Consider the following 17012-nt stretch of genomic DNA (forward strand, 5'->3'; position numbering starts at 1 on the left):
GGCGGGAGCTTGACGCGCCTGCGCAGCTGCTCGCCCGGTTTCCGGGCGGTGCAGGCGCGATGGGTCTGAGGGCCAGTGTCGTTGAATAGCGGCGGTGTAGAGGCGTGCGGGCCCAGCGGTCCGGCCCGAGGGCTCAGGACCGGGGTCTTTGGGAGCGGCCGGGGGGCGCAGAGAGAACGTAGGATCTCTGCCCGCCGCCACCACCAGGCATGTCGGCCGAGGCCTCGGGCCCGGCGGCGGCCGAGGCCCCGTCCCTGGAAGTCCCTAAGCCCTCAGGTTTCGAGCCTGGCTCCGCCGCCTACGGTCTCAAGCCACTGACCACGAACAGCAAGTACGTGAAGCTGAACGTGGGCGGCTCGCTGCACTACACGACGCTGCGCACCCTCACGGGACAGGACACCATGCTCAAGGCCATGTTCAGCGGCCGCGCGGAGGTGCTCACTGACGCCGGAGGTACGCGAGCCGCCCTTCCTTACTGTCCTGCGTCCTCCAGATCCACGTCTCCCTTTCCCGTGGTCTTTCCTGGCCCAATCTCCTCATGCCCGTTCTCTGCCACCGTCCAGTCGGTTCATTCTCACCCCCTCCAGCCCCCACATCCCGTCTCATCTCGCCTGTCTCGGTCATGATCTCCCTCCTCCCCCGGTCTTTACCCCCAGCAGTAGTAACCAACATTCATGGACACACACCCCCGCACCATACCCCCGCCCCTCCAACTACTCTGCCAGGCGCTGTGGTAAGTGATTCAACATGTCAGCTCCCAATTTTCATGACTGCTTCCCACTGACTCTCCCACCCTTCACGCCTCAGCTCAAAAGACTTGGGAACCAGCCCAGCTGCCAACAGCATCCTTCCGGGCACCCTTCATCAGTTTCTTACACCTGCCCAGCCTTTTGTTCCCCTCTCTACCTCAGCGCTGCCAACAGCCATCCCCGAGAGTTGGAGGATCTTGTCGGTCTCCGTTACCCTAACGCAGGTTCCTCTACACTCTAGGACTCCATCTGTAAATACAGACTGTAGAAGGAGAGGGCTGCTTTGGGTTTGCCAGGGACGCCAGAGCGGAGAGTGGACAGTTCTCTTTGGCAGGCGAGCCCCTTACCTTCCCCAAAGTGTTGCATTCAGGTCTGGGCCCCATATGCCCAAGTGGAACCTTAAAGTTTGGTGGCAGGGTTGGGGGTGGTGGAGGTGGAGTGGATTCAGAAGGGGTTAACAAGGGTTGTGAGAGCAGGAAAGTAAAAATTGGGGAGGTAGAGCTCAGCCTTCAAATACCTGAAGGTGAAGAATTTATTTATTCAACAAGTATTTGTAAAATGCCAGTGCAGGAGATAGTTTGGTACACAAATGTGATAAGCTAAGCCTTATGGAGTTTTCTTTTTTTGTGGGGGCAGGGGGAGAATAAGCAAGTAAACATACTAAAACAAAAGCGAAATATGTAATTTCAGATAGCAATAAGTATATTACGAAGAATAGAAGGAAGAATATATATCTTTATATTCTATGAAGAATATAAAGGTTAAAATGGTAGTAAACTGGACGGTGGGGTAGACATTCTAATTAAATAGGATGGTCAGAATTAGCACAAGAGGTTAGAGGTTTATTGATAAGGTAATCTGTAGGAACTCTCTGATGGTGAGAACCTTCTCAGTGTAGCACAGACTTGAGAGGGAATTAATTCTCTGTGGCTGGCTGTGTTAAAAAGGGGCTTATGGGAGAACTCACTGGAGATGTTTTAAAGGGATTTTCTTAGCTATGGCACAGGCTTGAGACAGATCAATATTAAGACTTGTGGCTTTCGAATCCTTCTTTCATAAAAATTTAGTAGCTCCTCAGCCTTTAGCAAAGCCATCCTTCCTCCTGCCTCTCCCCACCGCACCAGGTTGGGTGCTGATTGACCGGAGCGGCCGCCACTTTGGTACAATCCTCAACTACCTGCGGGACGGGTCTGTGCCACTGCCTGAGAGTACCAGAGAACTGGGGGAGCTTCTGGGCGAAGCACGCTACTACCTGGTACAGGGACTGATTGAGGACTGCCAGCTGGCACTGCAGGTGAGGGTCCCTTCCCCACCTCCTGAGTCCCACCCCTATGCTCATGTCCCTGGGAGACCTGCCCAAGCAGTTAGCTATTAAGATATTAAAGAAAAACAAAAGGAAATATGGGGCACTGCCTGGAGGAGTTGCCTCTGGCCTGGCTCTGACTGGCCATGACACTATAGAGAATTTGGGGGTACTGTCCTCTGCATTTCTGCTGTCTCAGGCAGGGCCCCCCTCACCACCTCATGCCAAGACTACTGCAGTGGTTAAATGACTACTGTCTCTGTTTCTTGCTGCTTCTACCCAGCCAATCCAGCTGTTACACTAGCACCTGAATAATGATCCTTAAACACAATCCCAATTTATTCTCTCCCTTGCTCAGAAATCCCAAATAATGTCCTTGTCCCACTAAGGGAAAAAAAAAAATCTGAATTTAAATTGGAATATAATGACCTCCATGATCTGGTCCTGTCCTGGGAGGCAGCATTCCATCCCTCCCAGGGCTTTAAATAATTTTTTTTTTCTAGCAGTGAAATACTATAGAAGCAGTCACACCCAATAAAACAGGGTTGGGGGTTCCAGGGCCCCACCTGCTGGGCTTCTTTTCTGGGGATCTCTTAGGATTCTGAGGAGAAGAGTTTGGAAAGCACAGCCAGGAGATATGAGTTAAGTGTCACCTCCACCACAGCTGACTGAGTGACCTTGAGTGAGTCAATTCCTACTTCTGGCATTCTGTTCTCATGTTCCAAAAGATAGGGAAATGAGAAAAATATGTGCAGTGTAGTGAGTTTCACATAAAGCCTTTTATTCTGTTCTATTTTTACAATGTTAAAAGTGTCCTTTTATGATACAATATTAATAGGCGATAGTAAGAATTTCTTTTTTGATGCCCTTTATATTCAATATATTAAAAAGTGGCAACTATGAACAACTTTCTGTTATCTTGGGGAATACTTATTGGACCTTGAAATCCAAAAGTATACAATTCCTTTGGGCAATATCCATGTTTTTCAAGCTTTTTGACTGCATCTCATAGAGAAAAATGCATTTTATACTTGCATATATATGACTGAAATAAGTTTTATAAAATGATACTTTTAGTGAAATACACTCTTGAGATACTCTGTTTTCTTTCTTTCTAATGCCGTTTGGGACCCATTAAATTTATTTCATGACCCATTAGTGGGTTACCACTTGCAGTTTAAAAAACATCAAACTAGATGATTTTGGAAGTGCATTCCTGTTCTGTAACTTTACATTTATCTAATGTTATCTCATATCCACTGTGTGTTAGGATTGGTTGTTACCTTCTTGTACCCCTGTTTGACATAAAAAGAAACATGAGGCATTACATGAAATTTCTAAAAATCTTATATTTGAAAAAAAAAAAAAAAAAAAAGAAACATGAGGGAAGCTGGGGATATATTCAAGGTGAAAGAGCCGGTAAGCAGCAAAGCTCAGAGCCAACCCCAGGTGCCTGACTCCCAAGTGCAGTGCTTTTTCTTCTGTGCTCAGCTGCCTCCTTTCCAAGCTTCCCCGAGACCATTCTCATTCCCCACTCCACTCAGCTAGAATATGCTTGTTTGTTTGGAGGTTTTGGGTTTGGAGTTTTTTGTTTCTTTCTTTCTTTCTTTTTGGCCACCCCACGTACCATGCGGGATCTTAGTTCCCCAACCAGGGATCGAACCCATGCCCCCTGCAGTGGAAGCTGGGAGTCTTAACCAGTGGACCACCAGGGAAATCCCGTTGTTTTTAAGATTCCAGTACAGAGAATTGAGTTCACCATACTTCTCAGTGTGTGGCACTTAAACATCATTAGTCTATGCAGATCTTTTCTGTTTTTATTTTTTCCTTCATTCCCAGTCCCCTGCCCACTTCCCTTTTCCCCATAGGTACCCCTCCAGTTCTAATGTTTTAATACATTTCCTTGGATTATGTTTGTACCCTTAAAAAACTAAAACATTGTTTTGTATACATATGTATTTTAAATTTCCATTAATGTCATTGAGCTACGGATTGTATGTTCTGTTTCTTAATTCAACACTTTTTCCAAGTTCTATTCATGCTGCTGTATGTACATTTAGTTCTTTGCTTCTGACCGCTGCACAGGAATCTGTGCTGTGCATTCAGCCATATTTTATTTATACATTCCCCTGAGGTTGGAAACCTAGATTGCCTCCCGCTTCCTGCCCCCACAAACGATGCCACCATGAGCATCTTTGTACGTGTGCCCTGGTGGGTCCTGGGTCAGTGTTTCTCATGATTGTAGCTGGGAGTGGAATTGCTGGGCCGCAGGACACATGCAAATGAATTTCAGCAAGTATCATCAGATTACTCTCCCAAATGGCTGTAGCACCTTGTACTCTTGATGAGCAGTGCATAAGGAATCCTGTTTCTGCATATCCTCAGCAACTCATGGCATCACCCAGCATTTTAATTTTGCCAATCTGATTGGTATAGAGTGATTTCATTTTAATTTGCATGCTTCTGATTACTAATTAGATTGAACATCTTTTCACATACTCACTAGCTTTTTTGGTTTCTCCTTCAGTGAATTGCCAATTCATATTCTTTACCAAATTTTCTACTGAGTGTCCTATCTTTTTCTTGTTGTTTTTCAGGAGATTCTTACATATTTTAGCTTAGTTCCTAGGGAGAATTAAGCCCTATTACTCTAAGGCATGTATTTTACATAATAAATTAACTTCTCCTGTGCATCTAGAATGGTACTATTTACCTGACATTCTCAGAAGAGTTGAGAAAATAGTTACTCAAATTATTTGCTGGGTTTTGATATTCAATGAGGAAGCCCAGTTGAGAAAGTCTGTTAGATAATAATTTCTAGTCAGTTTTAGATGTTGCCAATAATTTCTCTTAGAATGTCACCTGTATGTGGCATCTGTTGTTGAATAGAAATTATTTTTTTAATTATAAATAACTTTATTATTTTTAAAGCAATCTATAAGTATTGTAGAAATTTAGAAAACACAGATCATCAAAAAAATAAAAGCACCAAATATCCTTCCAGGTCTTTTCCTGTGTGTGTGTTTGCCAAAATATGATTATGCTGTATGTGCTGTTTTGTAGTATGCTTTTTTTTTGTTTGTTAATAATTGCCATCTTTCCATGTCAGTGAAATTTTATGTAACATCAGGGACATACACAAATTTCTCCGTTTGTTCCAGAAATGTCTTTTATAGGTGGTTCATCTAAACCAGGACCCAATCTAGATCCTTGCATTACATCTGGTTATTATGTTCTTTTTCCAACCCAAGCAGTCCCTTTTTTCTCAAAATACTGACTTTCTTATAATACTGACCATCAGTTGTCCTTCACAGTGACCTGCTTTCCAAACTCGCCGGATGTGGTTTGTTACCCTACCCTATCCTGAGTTTTCTCTAAATTAGATGGTAGATTTAAAAGCTTGATATTAAACATTTTGGTTAGAAAACATGTTAAGTAATGTTACATATATCATACTGTGTTATATCAAGACCTACAATATTGTTAATATGACCCATCATTAGTGATGCTCAGTAGTGGCCCCTAGGTTCAGGTGATGACGGTTTGATCCCTCCATTGTAGTTACATTTCCTTGTTGCCAACTATAAAGTAATTTAGGCAGTTTATGAATGGCAGTTACCTATCAACCACACATCCATTTATAATTCTCACCTGAATCAGTAATTTCATTAGGGTTGTAGAATAATTGTAATTCCTTCAGCATTATTACGTGAAATTATTTATAAAGTCATGCTTTTCATTGTCAACTGGAGAGATTCTTGATTTTAATATAGTCACATTCCTCTTTTTTTTTTTCTAATGGTGTATCCTCTTAGGATCTTGTTTAAGAAGTTTATTCTACATTTTTTATTAGCTTTATAGTTTTACCTTTTGTATATGGAATTCACTGTTGTAAATGCGAATTATGAAGGGATTCAACTGTTTTTTGTCCTCTGTGGAGTGAGCTAGCTTTCTCAATGCCATCTACTACACAATCTGTGGTAGCCAGCATCCAAGATGGCCACCGGCAATTCTTGCCTCTTGCTTATTCAGGCTCTTGTTTAGTCCCCTCCCACACTGAATAGGGCTGACCTATGTAACCAGTAGGAGATTGCAGAGATGACAGTGTGTGACTTCTAAAGCTAGGTCATAAAAGACCCATAGCAGTTTCTGCCTCTCTTGGATCACTCACTCTGGGGAAGCCAGCTGCCATGTGAGCATATTCAAGCAGCCCTAAGGGAGAGGTCCACTTGGTGAGGAACTGAAGCCTCCTGCCAACGGCCAGCACAGACTTCCAGCCAAATGGGTGAACTATCCCAGAATTGGATCCTCTAGGCCCAATCAAGTCTTCAGATAACTACAGCCCTGGTCAACATTTGGACTCCAACTTCATGAGAGACCCTCGGCCAGGACCACCTAACTAAGCCAGTCTCAAGCTCCCAACCCACAGAAACTGTGTGAGATAATAAATGTTTATTGTTGTTTTAAGCTGCTAAGTTTGTACTAATTTGTTACCCAGTAACGGATAACAGATTTTGGTATCTGGAGTGGGGTTCTGCCATAACAAAAACCTAAAATGTGGGAGCGGCTTTAGAACTGGGAAGAGGGCAGAAGCTGGAAGGACTTGAGAACAGTGTTAATAAAAGCCTAAAGAGCTTTAAAGAGTGTTCATAGAAGTCTGATGACCTCTGAGGAGGCTGCAGTGTGGAACATGTTTACTGGAAAGTGGTGGAAAGGAGATCCTTGTTATATAGTGGCAGAAGTAGCAACACTGTCTCCTACAGTAATGTAGAAAGTAGAAAACATACTAATGATCTGGGTGATCTAGCTAAAGAAATTTCCAGGTAGAATGTTGAAGTGCCACAGGTTTCTTGTTGCTTATAGTGAAACAAGAGGAGAGGGTAAGCTAAAGGAAAAAGAATTGAACAAAAAGGAGCCAGGAATTTTGGGGGCTTGAAAATTCCCAGCCTTTCAGATAACAACGATGTTAAAATTAGCAAATGGCTTCCAGGCAAAGATCAAACACAGGGCATTCTCAGTAAAACATGGTCTAAAGATGAAGCTGAGGATGTGATTGTAAAATCCTTTAAGACCTCAGAAATATCCAAGAAGATGCCTCAGAGAACCATTCAATCAAATAATAGCACTTCTAAGAAGCTTAAGGCTATTGTCAGGCAGCAGTCTCAGCATAAGCCCAAAGTAGAGAAGAGCTTATCTCACAAAGATGTGTGGGTGAGGCTTTTGTCTAATGAACTGAAACCCAGGACTCACAAGACACCCATTAAGTTTTTAAGAGAATTATATTGGCAGAAACACTGCCAGCTTAGACTGGAAGGGACAGAGACAGTACAAGAGGAGAAGAAGCCTTTGGACCCTCGAAGTTCTACAGGCAGAAAGCAGGCTAAGGAAACTATGGAGCTGCAAACACGGACTGTCTTTCATGGAAATGGAAGGATGACTCACGTCAGAGCCAAGAGCCATAGAGAATCATTCCTGGACAGGAGTAGACATCAGAGAGCTCCCAATATTTGTCCAACTGGATTACAGAATTTCTGTGAAGCAGTGGCTTCTCTGTGCCTCCTGCACCCCTCCTCACCTTTTGAACAAGAGTTTATCCTAATGCCTGTTCCACATGTTGCATGTGGAGTGTGTGGAAGAGATAACTAGTCTCTTTAGTTCACAGGTCATCAGATCCAGAGAAAATGTACCTAAGGAGCTATAGTTAAGGAACACCTCCCAAGGAGCATTGTCCCCACCTGAACCTGATTTAGATGACCAGATTCTGTACTTCAGTGCTGTAATAGGTTGGGACTTTGGGGGATCTTTGGAGGGGGTGAGTGTGTTTTGTGTATGGGAGGGATTTGAATCAATGGGAGCCAGAAGGTGGACTGTGGAGCCAGCCTCCAAGGCAGTCCCCAATGATTCTTGTTCCCTAGTACTCATTGCCTTGCGTTGTTCCCTCCCACACTGAATAGGGCTAACAAAACTAGGTCATAAAAGACAGTGAGGCCTCCACCTTGCTCTCTCTTGGATTATTTGCTCTGGAGAAGCCAGCTGCCATATTGTGAGGACACTCAAGCAACCCAACGGAGAGGTCTAAATGACAGGGATCAGATATTTCCTGCCAATAGCCAGCCTGAACTTGCCAGCCATTTGAATAAGCTTTCTCAGAAACAAATCCTCCAAACTCAGACATACCTTCAGATTACTGCAGCCCCAGCTGACTTGACTATAACCTTGTGAGAGACCCCATGCCAAAAACATTCAGCTAAGCCACTCCTGAATTCCTGAATATCCATTGTGACCCACAGAAATGGATAATAAGTATTTGTTGTTGGTTTAAGCTGTTCAGTTTGGGGACAGTTTGTTACACAGCAATAACTAATACACACTTGCCCCACTGATTTGTGATGTTCTCTCTATAAATATCAGTTCTCCTGTATACACCAGTCTGTTTACAAGTTCTCTATTGTGTTTCATTGTTTTTGTTTATTTCTGCACCAGAACTACATTGTTTTCATTATTATGGCTTTGTAAGATATTTTAATATCTGGGAGGGTCAATCTCTTCTCTTGCTTGACTCTTTTTAAAAATTGACCTAAGTAAGAGTAGACTTATTCTTCCAAATTAATTTTAGAAAAAGCCTTAGGAGTTTCTCAAAAAACAAAAATCTTCTGGAATTTGTATTAGAATTGCACATCTAGTTTTTAGGTTGGGAGAGGTGAGAGGGGTTTTGGCATGAAGATTCTAGAAAGCAGAGAAGAGGAAAGAAACCTATGTGTCTGGTTCTGATTCTCCCTCCAACCTTCCAACCTAGCCCAGTTCATTCGTTCACCAGATATTTATTGAGCATCTACTGTAAATTGGTACTTATTGCCTAGGAAGAGACCATGAGCAAATATACCAAAAAATGAGAAAATGTGAGGAACTGAGTGCCATGAAGAAAGTGAACTGATAGTGTGAAAAGGAAGAAGTAGAGGAGGCTGCTTAGCCAGGGAGCTTAGGGTGGAGGACCAGCACCCTCCTAGGGGCACTGTTTGAGTTGAGATCTGAATGGCATGAAGGGGCCAGCGCAGGCTGTTGCCGGCAATGGCAGCTGCAAAGGGCCTGGTGGGCACAAGCTGGATGCGTGAAGGAACAGGTGGGGCTGAAGCCCAGCAGGCAGGCTAGAGTGGTAGAGACGAGATCAGAGAGTTCGCATCCTGCAGTCTTGTGTGGACTACTGAGGAGTCTGGATTTTTTTCCCAAAGGCAACAAGCAGTGTTTGAAGGCTTTTAGGTTGGGGAGTGAGTGACCTCTGGTTGTGCTGTTAATCACCTTCCGCTTCTTCTCCAGCAAAAAAGGGAGAACCTGTCCCCGCTGTGCCTCATCCCCACGGTGACATCTCCCCGGGAGGAGCAGCAGCTCCTGGCCAGCACCTCCAAGGTGAGGCCCCTGAGCCCTGTCGGGTGGAGGCTGGGGGCCTGTCCCGGCAGCCTGACCCCCACCCTTCTCCATCCTTTCTCCCCCAACAGCCCGTGGTGAAGCTCCTGCACAACCGCAGTAACAACAAGTACTCCTACACCAGGTGACCCCCTCAGGGGCGGGGAGGTGCACTGGGTGGAATCCTGGGCTCAAGCACAGCTCTGCTCCTGGCCCAAGGGGAGGATTATGGCCGCCTGGGGGCGGCGGGGGTGGGGGGGTGGGGGGGTGAAAAGAATCCTGCCTGGATGCAAATTCTAGCTCTGCCACTTACCCACTGGGTACTTTGGACAGGTCATTTTCACTTCTGAGCTTCAGTTTTATCATCAGTAAACTGGGGTCCAGGTGAGGATTAGATGATAATTACTAGCATTTCTTATAAGAGGCATGGCTCTAAGTGCTTTACGTATATTTACTCACATAATCCTCACAATTGTTTGAAGTAGGTATTGTTGTGATCTCCATTTTACAGATGAGGCAACTGAGGCACCGAGAGGTGAGGTAACTTGCTTAGTGTCACTCAGTTAAAAAGTGGTGGAGCTAGGATGCCAGGTGAGGTAGCTTGGCTCCAGAACCTGCACGGGGTAGCCACGCTGCTGTGCTGGGATTTGCTGAGCCAATGCTGCTTCCATTCTGAGGCCTCCTTGGCCTGGCCCCAGGGGTGGAGGACGCTCCCTTCTGGGCACCAAACTCCTAGGTAGGACTAGAGTGCTAGATATCTGGGCCCCTAAGCTTGGGGGAACAGAGGGAGGAAGCCAGTTGTGCTGAGCCTCTTGGCCCCCTGGTCCTCAGCACTTCAGACGACAACCTACTTAAGAACATCGAGCTGTTTGACAAACTGGCCCTGCGCTTCCATGGGCGGCTGCTATTCCTCAAGGATGTTCTGGGGGATGAGATCTGCTGCTGGTCTTTCTACGGGCAGGGCCGCAAAATCGCCGAGGTGTGCTGCACCTCCATTGTCTATGCCACGGAGAAGAAGCAGACCAAGGTCAGAAGGGGTTCAGGGCCTGGTCAGGGAGGGCTGTGGTGGTGGGCAGGACGAGCACCCTGGACAAAGGCAGCTCAGCAGATCAGGCAGGGGAAATCCATCACCGGGACAAGGAGCTGGAGTTCTAAGTTCTGGGGTCTTAGTTCTGTAACCTTGGGCAAGTCATCTGACTTCTGTGGGTCTCTGCTTCTCTACCTGTGAAAGGAGGGTGTTGGATTAGAGTGGGATTCTTAATCTAGGCCAGTTGGGTTTCAAGGCTATCTTGAAAGAGTGTGCAGTTTGGGGAGTGGGTATGCATTTTTCTATATAGAAGGACCATAGTTGTCATTGGAATTTCAGAAGGATCCATGACCCAGAGTAGGTTCTTAAAACTTCAGGTGCTTGGAACACACTGAGATTGTAGGCCCTGAGTCATTAACATGGCAGTCATCAGCAGATACTTCCTGAGCACTGCAAGAGGCTTGAAATCAAGGTGAATAAGATGCTGAGTAAAGTACAAGCCCTCTGTCATGATGTCGGGCCCCTGAAGATCTTATCAGCCTGGTCCCTTCTGACCTTGACATGAAGGATGTGCCTCAGATACACTGGAGATCTTGAAAGTCTCTAAGCACTCAGTGCTATTTCACACCCCCCTACCTTTGCACACACTATTCCCTCTTCTTGGAATTATTTTTCCTCATTCCTGTCTGCCTAATGGACTTGTGCTTAATCTTTAAGACCTAAGCCAAGCATCACTTTCTTTGGGACACCACTCATGAACTTTCAACCCAACAACCCCAGACAAAGTTGGTCATACCCGCCTGTCAGCTAAACACAATGTTGATTGTAGTCTGCTGGGGATGGGGGGAGTAGGAGTGTTTACTTCAGCAGCAAGGAGTTAGCTTCTTGAGAGTAGAGCTGAATTTTTTTTTCCCCTATCTCTGTAGCACTAGCCAGGCCTTTATCACACCGCAGAAGCTAGGAGACATTTATTGAATGCATGAATGAATGAATAATCCAGTTTCCAAGTAGCTTCCTCTGTAATTGGGAAGACAGGAAGATAAACCAGTAATGAGAATGCAGCTTGTTAAAGTTTTGTTGTTTATATCCCTCCAAGCCACACAAGGGGAACCCCTAACCACCTCTTCATCCCTTACTACTCTCCTTCACTCTGCCTTTTTGCTTTGGCCTTGTGCTGATCTTCAAATACACTAAGCGAATTCCTGACCCCAGAGCTGTTCCCTTCCCAGACTGATCTTTCTCTAGTTCTCCATCTGGTTCCTTCCCTCCTTTCCTTTGGCTATTGGTCGGATGTCACCTTCTCAGTGAGGCCTTCTCTGAGCTCCCTCTTTAAAGTTGTAACATTCCTGGCGGTGGCCATCCCCACACCCTTTTCCTGCTATAATTTTTCCATAACATTTATCGTCATCTGATACTTTATATCTTATTACATGTATGTCTGGGTCCTCCCCCTAGAATGTAAACTTCCTGCGGACAGGAACTTTGCCTGTTTTGTTCACTGCTATATCCCCAATGCCCAGAACAACACCTGGTACAGTGCAGTCACTCAGTAAATATTTGTCAAATGAAAAGATATACCTAGACTTGGCAACAAAGGACAGAAAACAAACAACTCTCTGCCTGACTTCAGAGCTGGACCTTGAAGTATAAGTGTGACTTAGCTGAGTAAAGAAGTTGCAAAGAGGACAGTCCAGGCTAAAGGAACCTGTGACTGTAGAGGCTAGGAGGCTGCAGAGGCTATAGGAGTTGAGAGACAGTGCAGGAGCAGCCTCGGGGAGGGGATGGCTGCGTAGTAGTCGAGCCAGAGGGAGGGAGCTGGGGGTTGCTGGCCTTTTGCAGGTGGAATTCCCAGAGGCCCGGATCTTTGAGGAGACCCTGAACATCCTGATCTACGAGACTCCCCGAGGCCCAGACCCAGCCCTCCTGGAGGCCACAGGGGGTGCAGCTGGAGGTGGCGGGGCAGGCCGAGGGGAGGACGAGGAGAACCGAGAGCACCGTGTCCGCAGAATCCATGTCCGGCGCCACATCACCCACGACGAGCGTCCTCACGGCCAACAGATTGTCTTCAAGGACTGAGCTTTGCCCTGAGTCTTCCTCTGGCTGCTGGGACCCAGTCCCTTTCTCTCTTCCTCCCCTTCCCAGACCTTTGCCCCGGCTTTGCTGGCCAAGTCGTGGGTCTTTCTTCCATCCCTTCATTGCATGGTACAGTTCACTTTGGCCCTTTTCCATCCATTCCCACCTCATTGCTAACCACACGGTACATTCCAGCCCCTCCCCTCAGAGGCCTTCAGAAGGCCTGCATTGGTTCCCTCCTCCCCATCCTTGTCCTGCCCTCTTCCCTCACCAGCTGGCTTAGAAGGATTTAGAATTCCCTTTGTCTTTTTTTAGTACATTGTACACACCAAAGTGTCAAGCCAGCCCTTAATAACCCACCACATTCTGAGCCGCCTCCTCACCATTGTGCAGGGCAGTTTGCCTCCCTCCTGCTTCCCCACCTTCCTCCCTACCTCCTTAACTTTGTACTAGGCTGGCCTGGGCCTGCACCAGCTCAGCATCTTCTCAATTTTTTTCATATTATTTATTATTTTAATTTTCTATTAAATTATTGGAATAAAGTTGAGTTGAGGGTCTGGTGCTGGCTCCCAGGGAGAGGGCCAGGTATATGGCTTGTTAGGGAGGTACCTGGCTAGTTGGATGGGAGAAGACACAGATCCCTGCCCCCAGCCTTTCCCTGGGCTGGTAGCTGGGAATAAAGTAGTCAGGAATTAGGAGAGGATTTAAAAATCTATATTTCGGCGTCCACTGGCCAGTTCCCACCCTCAGCCCCACCCCACCCCCTGCAATGGAGAGGTGGTCCTGGCTACCACTCAGGCCATCCCCGAGTGCAGCATCTCTCCAGCCCAGATGTCTGAAGGGAACACCTTCCTTCAAGGGTCTGGTGCGAAGACAAAGTCGAGGGCCTGGCGTTCGGCCCCAGCCACATTGGGATGCCAAAGGTCCACGATGAAGACCACTCGAGGCCCATCTTCGGGAGAGCCTAGGGCACGTGGGATGGAGACAGCAGAGCAGCTGACATTAAGTACTTACATGCCAGAGCACTCACCAAATACTCATAAATGCAAACACTTTGTAAATAAGTGCCAGACAGTGTTCTAATCCTTTATGTGTATTAACTCTTAATCATCAAAACAAACTGTGAGGTAGTACCATAAGTATTCTCATTTTATGCAAAGTAACTGAGGCACAAAGAGGTTAAATAACTTGCCCGAGGTCACACTGCTAATGCCAGAGGTAGGACAGGAACCCAGGTGGTCCAGGCCCAGGGTCTTGTGCTATGAACCACTTTGCTGTGCACTTACATTAACTTATTTAATCCTTGCAGTCACTTGATAAAAGAAGGCGGTTGCCCTATTTCACGGGTGATTGGAGAAATCATGTGACTTGTTCAAGGTCATGCAATTAGAAAATGGTGGTGTAGGACAGGAAGCCAGTTGGGCCCGATTCTGCAGCCTCTAGTCTATTCCCCTTCACTCTTCAGTCACTCATCCCTCCTAGCAGAATGGGAGCCCCATTACCATTATGAGCCACTGTATGCAGGAAGGAGTCGTCCACCAGTAGACAATGTCCCTCAGCCCAGCACTGGGGCTCACCCCCGACCACCAGCTCACAGCCAGGGGGGATCTTCAGGCCTGTAGAAAGAGATCCGGGCCTCCAACACTCCTGCCTCCATCGAAGGGGCCCACCCCATTCGGTCAAAAAGATCTGAGAGTCTTAAATGCCAGGTTCTATGGTGGTCCCTCCTTGCTCTCTGGAAGGTGACCCACGTAAAATTACAATACAGTACTGGAGGAAAGCAATGCTAGGAGACAGAAAATGCAGTGCAAAGCACAATCTATTCTGTTTCAGAGAAGAGGGAAAGCTTCCTAAAGGAAACAGCATCTCCTCTTGGGCTTCTGACAGTTTAACTCAAGAACTTACTGTGTGTTAGGCCCTCTCTCCCCAAAAGGTATAAAACATGGCTCCAACCTGCCAAGGACCACACACTGGGGTGCAGAAAACTGAGGAGCTAACTCAAATGATGGGGAAGAGGAAGACATTCCAGAGGAGGTGTGGCATTTGAAAGTGCGAGTCGTGAAGGCTACGTAGGAGTTTTCCAGGAGGTGATAAGGGGGAAAGACATTCTAGGTTAAGAGCATGTGTGTGGCATCTGCCAGGATCAGCCAGAAGGCGTTCATGATTTAGGGCATGGTGGGAGGGAAGGGGAAGAAGGGAACAGGTAGGAGATAAGGAGAAAAGATCTGGCCTTGCTCCAGATCTCTTCAAAGCCAGCGTGCTTTGAAGTGTAGAACACATTCAACTGGTAGCACAGGAGATGACTGTAGGCAAAACAAGGTCATGGCATTAAACAATCAGAAGACAAATCTTTTTTTCTCCCCATTTTCTTTCAATCTCTAAAACATTGAAAAGAAAATCTCAGTTTGGTGCTACCATAACTTTAACATCCCCCCTAACATTGCCCTTTTTATGTTTATTTTTTCTTTGGGGCCACGCCCTGCGGCTTGTGGGATCTTAGTTCCCCGATCAGGGATCGAACCCAGGCCCTCAGCAGTGAAAGCACAGAGTCCTAACCACTGGACCGCCAGGCAGTTCCCAACATTGCTCCTTTTTAAAGGAGGAGAGTGTAGGCTTCAGCCTCAGACTAGGACACTTCACTAGAATTTTTAAAGCTTTCTTTTTTTAAGTTTAAACTTATTTTTATGAATAATTCTTATTTAGGTCAAATAATACTGATTATCATTTTTCTATAAAGATTCCTTTTAAATAAGTAAAACAAAACATGGGGGGGAGTCAATATGAAGAAACAGTACAGGTGGTAAATGACTATGGAAAAGCTTATGAAGATGGTTTGCAGATCATTGAAGCTCAGGAAATGCTGCTGTGGGCAACAGGGAGTCAAGGAAGATTTCCGAGAAGAAAGGCATGATCAGAGTCACAGTGTAGAAAGCTGTGATGGCAGAGAAGAGAGTCTGGAGGGGGAATCGTGGAGGCGAGGAAGCTGTCTGTAAGCAGCATCCACTTACCCAGGTGGCATCTGACTCGGGCATTGGTGGGCCCACAGCGGCCCTCGAGCCGGGCCCCGGGCAGGAGGACGGAAAAGCCAGCATTGCCGAAGGTGTTGGCACTCATAAAGCTTCGCAGCCCCCTCAGTGCCCGATAGGCCCCTGGGCACCGGCGGCAGTTGCTGGGTTGGCACCGGCCTGCTTGGTATAGCAGGAGCTGGTAGCACCCAGGGGCCAGTGGTGGGGACCAGCCCCGAGGCAGAGGGGTAGTCCCTGAGAAGTCCCAGCTCACAGCCCCAAAGTCCCTCAAAATGGCAGGGAAGCTGCTCTCCAGGAGCTCCACATCATGCCGCTGGGCATCCCGTGGCACGAAGGGGGCTGAGGGCAGGTCTGGCAGGAAAAGCAGGCCTGGGCGCTGAATGCCCAGGACCCCTGGCCCTCCCCCAGGGCCTGGGCTACCCTGAGCTGCCCGCCTCACCCTACCCATCCCTGCCCAAGAGTAGCGCCTGGCGTAGGCCCGAAGGCGACGGCTCACTAGGCCTTCTGTCCTAGGTCCTTCCACAGACTCCCCAGAGCTCCGTGGGCTTGGTCTGCCAGCCTCAGAGCACCCTCCAGGCCTACCACTGACAGCCCCAGCCCGACTCCCAGCCCCTAGGGCCTGCATATCTTGGGAGCCCAGGCGGTAGCAGTACCAGAGGAAGAGGGAAGTGAGAGCTCCAAGGAGCAGGGTAAGGGCAGACGAGGCCAGAGGCAATGGCCATGCAGGCATGATGGGCAGGGAGGCCCTGGCCAAGAGGCCTGGGGCATCTTCCAGACCCCAGTTCCCTTGTCCCCCCAGTTCTCCACCGGTTCCTTCCATGGCTGCTCCCTGGTTACACCCTGGGCTGTTTCCCTTCCACATTCCTACTCTTGGTTCTCTCTCCTTCTGAGGTCCTCTCTCCACCTTGTACCTCCTGCTTTCTCGCTTCCTTCATGTACCTCTAACTCTCCTTTCCTTCCTCTCCTTCTGCCTCTCTCTCCTCTCCTTCTTCTTTCTCCTTCTAACTCTCTCCTCCTCCTCTTTCGCCTCTTTCCTCCTCTTCTTTCTCCTTAGGGCAGTTTCCTCTCTCTCCAGTTTCCTGTCTCTCCCGTCAGTCTCTCCTTTCCCCACCCTCTGTCTCCCCGTCTCCTTTCTTCTCTCCTCCCTCCACCACCGCGCCCCCCCCCGCCCCTCTTTTCGCTCTCTCTTTCCCTCCCCGCTCTGCCTTTCCTTCTAGCTTCCACGGACAGCAGTTCCTACCCCACCTGGACCCGCAGCCCCGGGAACCGCAACCAGCAGTCCGCTGCAGCGACTTCTCTCTCCTTCCTCCCCCTCTCTCCTTCCTGCCCTCGCTTCTCACTCGACCCGACCCACGGGTTCTCTCTCTCTCTCTCTCCCCCCTCCCCTACTCGCTCCTTCCTTGGCCCCCACTCACCCTGACGTCACCCTCCCC

At 47.5% G+C, this 17012-nt stretch overlaps 2 protein-coding genes across 3 annotated transcripts; one reads left to right on the plus strand and one right to left on the minus strand.

Moving 5' to 3' along the window:
* Window positions 1–30: 30 nt before the first annotated feature.
* KCTD13 (potassium channel tetramerization domain containing 13) lies at window positions 31–13100 on the plus strand. Of its 2 annotated transcripts, none has more exons than XM_082428428.1 (6): window positions 31–453; window positions 1874–2043; window positions 9367–9456; window positions 9546–9598; window positions 10285–10480; window positions 10917–11196. In XM_082428428.1, exons 1-6 carry the CDS (start codon window positions 210–212, stop codon window positions 11043–11045), a joined length of 882 nt encoding a protein of 293 aa, XP_082284554.1. In that variant the 5' UTR covers window positions 31–209; the 3' UTR covers window positions 11046–11196. The 2 variants fall into 2 exon arrangements, with proteins under 2 accessions (XP_082284554.1, XP_082284553.1); XM_082428427.1 differs by lacking the exon at window positions 10917–11196 and adding an exon at window positions 12320–13100 and having other exon boundaries at window positions 34–453.
* Window positions 13101–13311: 211 nt separating this feature from the next.
* On the minus strand, window positions 13312–16776 carry ASPHD1 (aspartate beta-hydroxylase domain containing 1). The gene is given in 4 exon segments (XM_082428421.1): window positions 13312–13517; window positions 14056–14169; window positions 15562–16444; window positions 16446–16776. Coding segments are annotated over 4 exon segments (1176 nt in total). The 5' UTR covers window positions 16515–16776; the 3' UTR covers window positions 13312–13407.
* Between the last annotated feature and the right edge of the window lie 236 nt (window positions 16777–17012).

This window comes from Balaenoptera physalus, assembly GCF_965194825.1.
Source record: "Balaenoptera physalus genome assembly, chromosome: 16".
Taxonomy (NCBI): domain Eukaryota; kingdom Metazoa; phylum Chordata; class Mammalia; order Artiodactyla; family Balaenopteridae; genus Balaenoptera; species Balaenoptera physalus.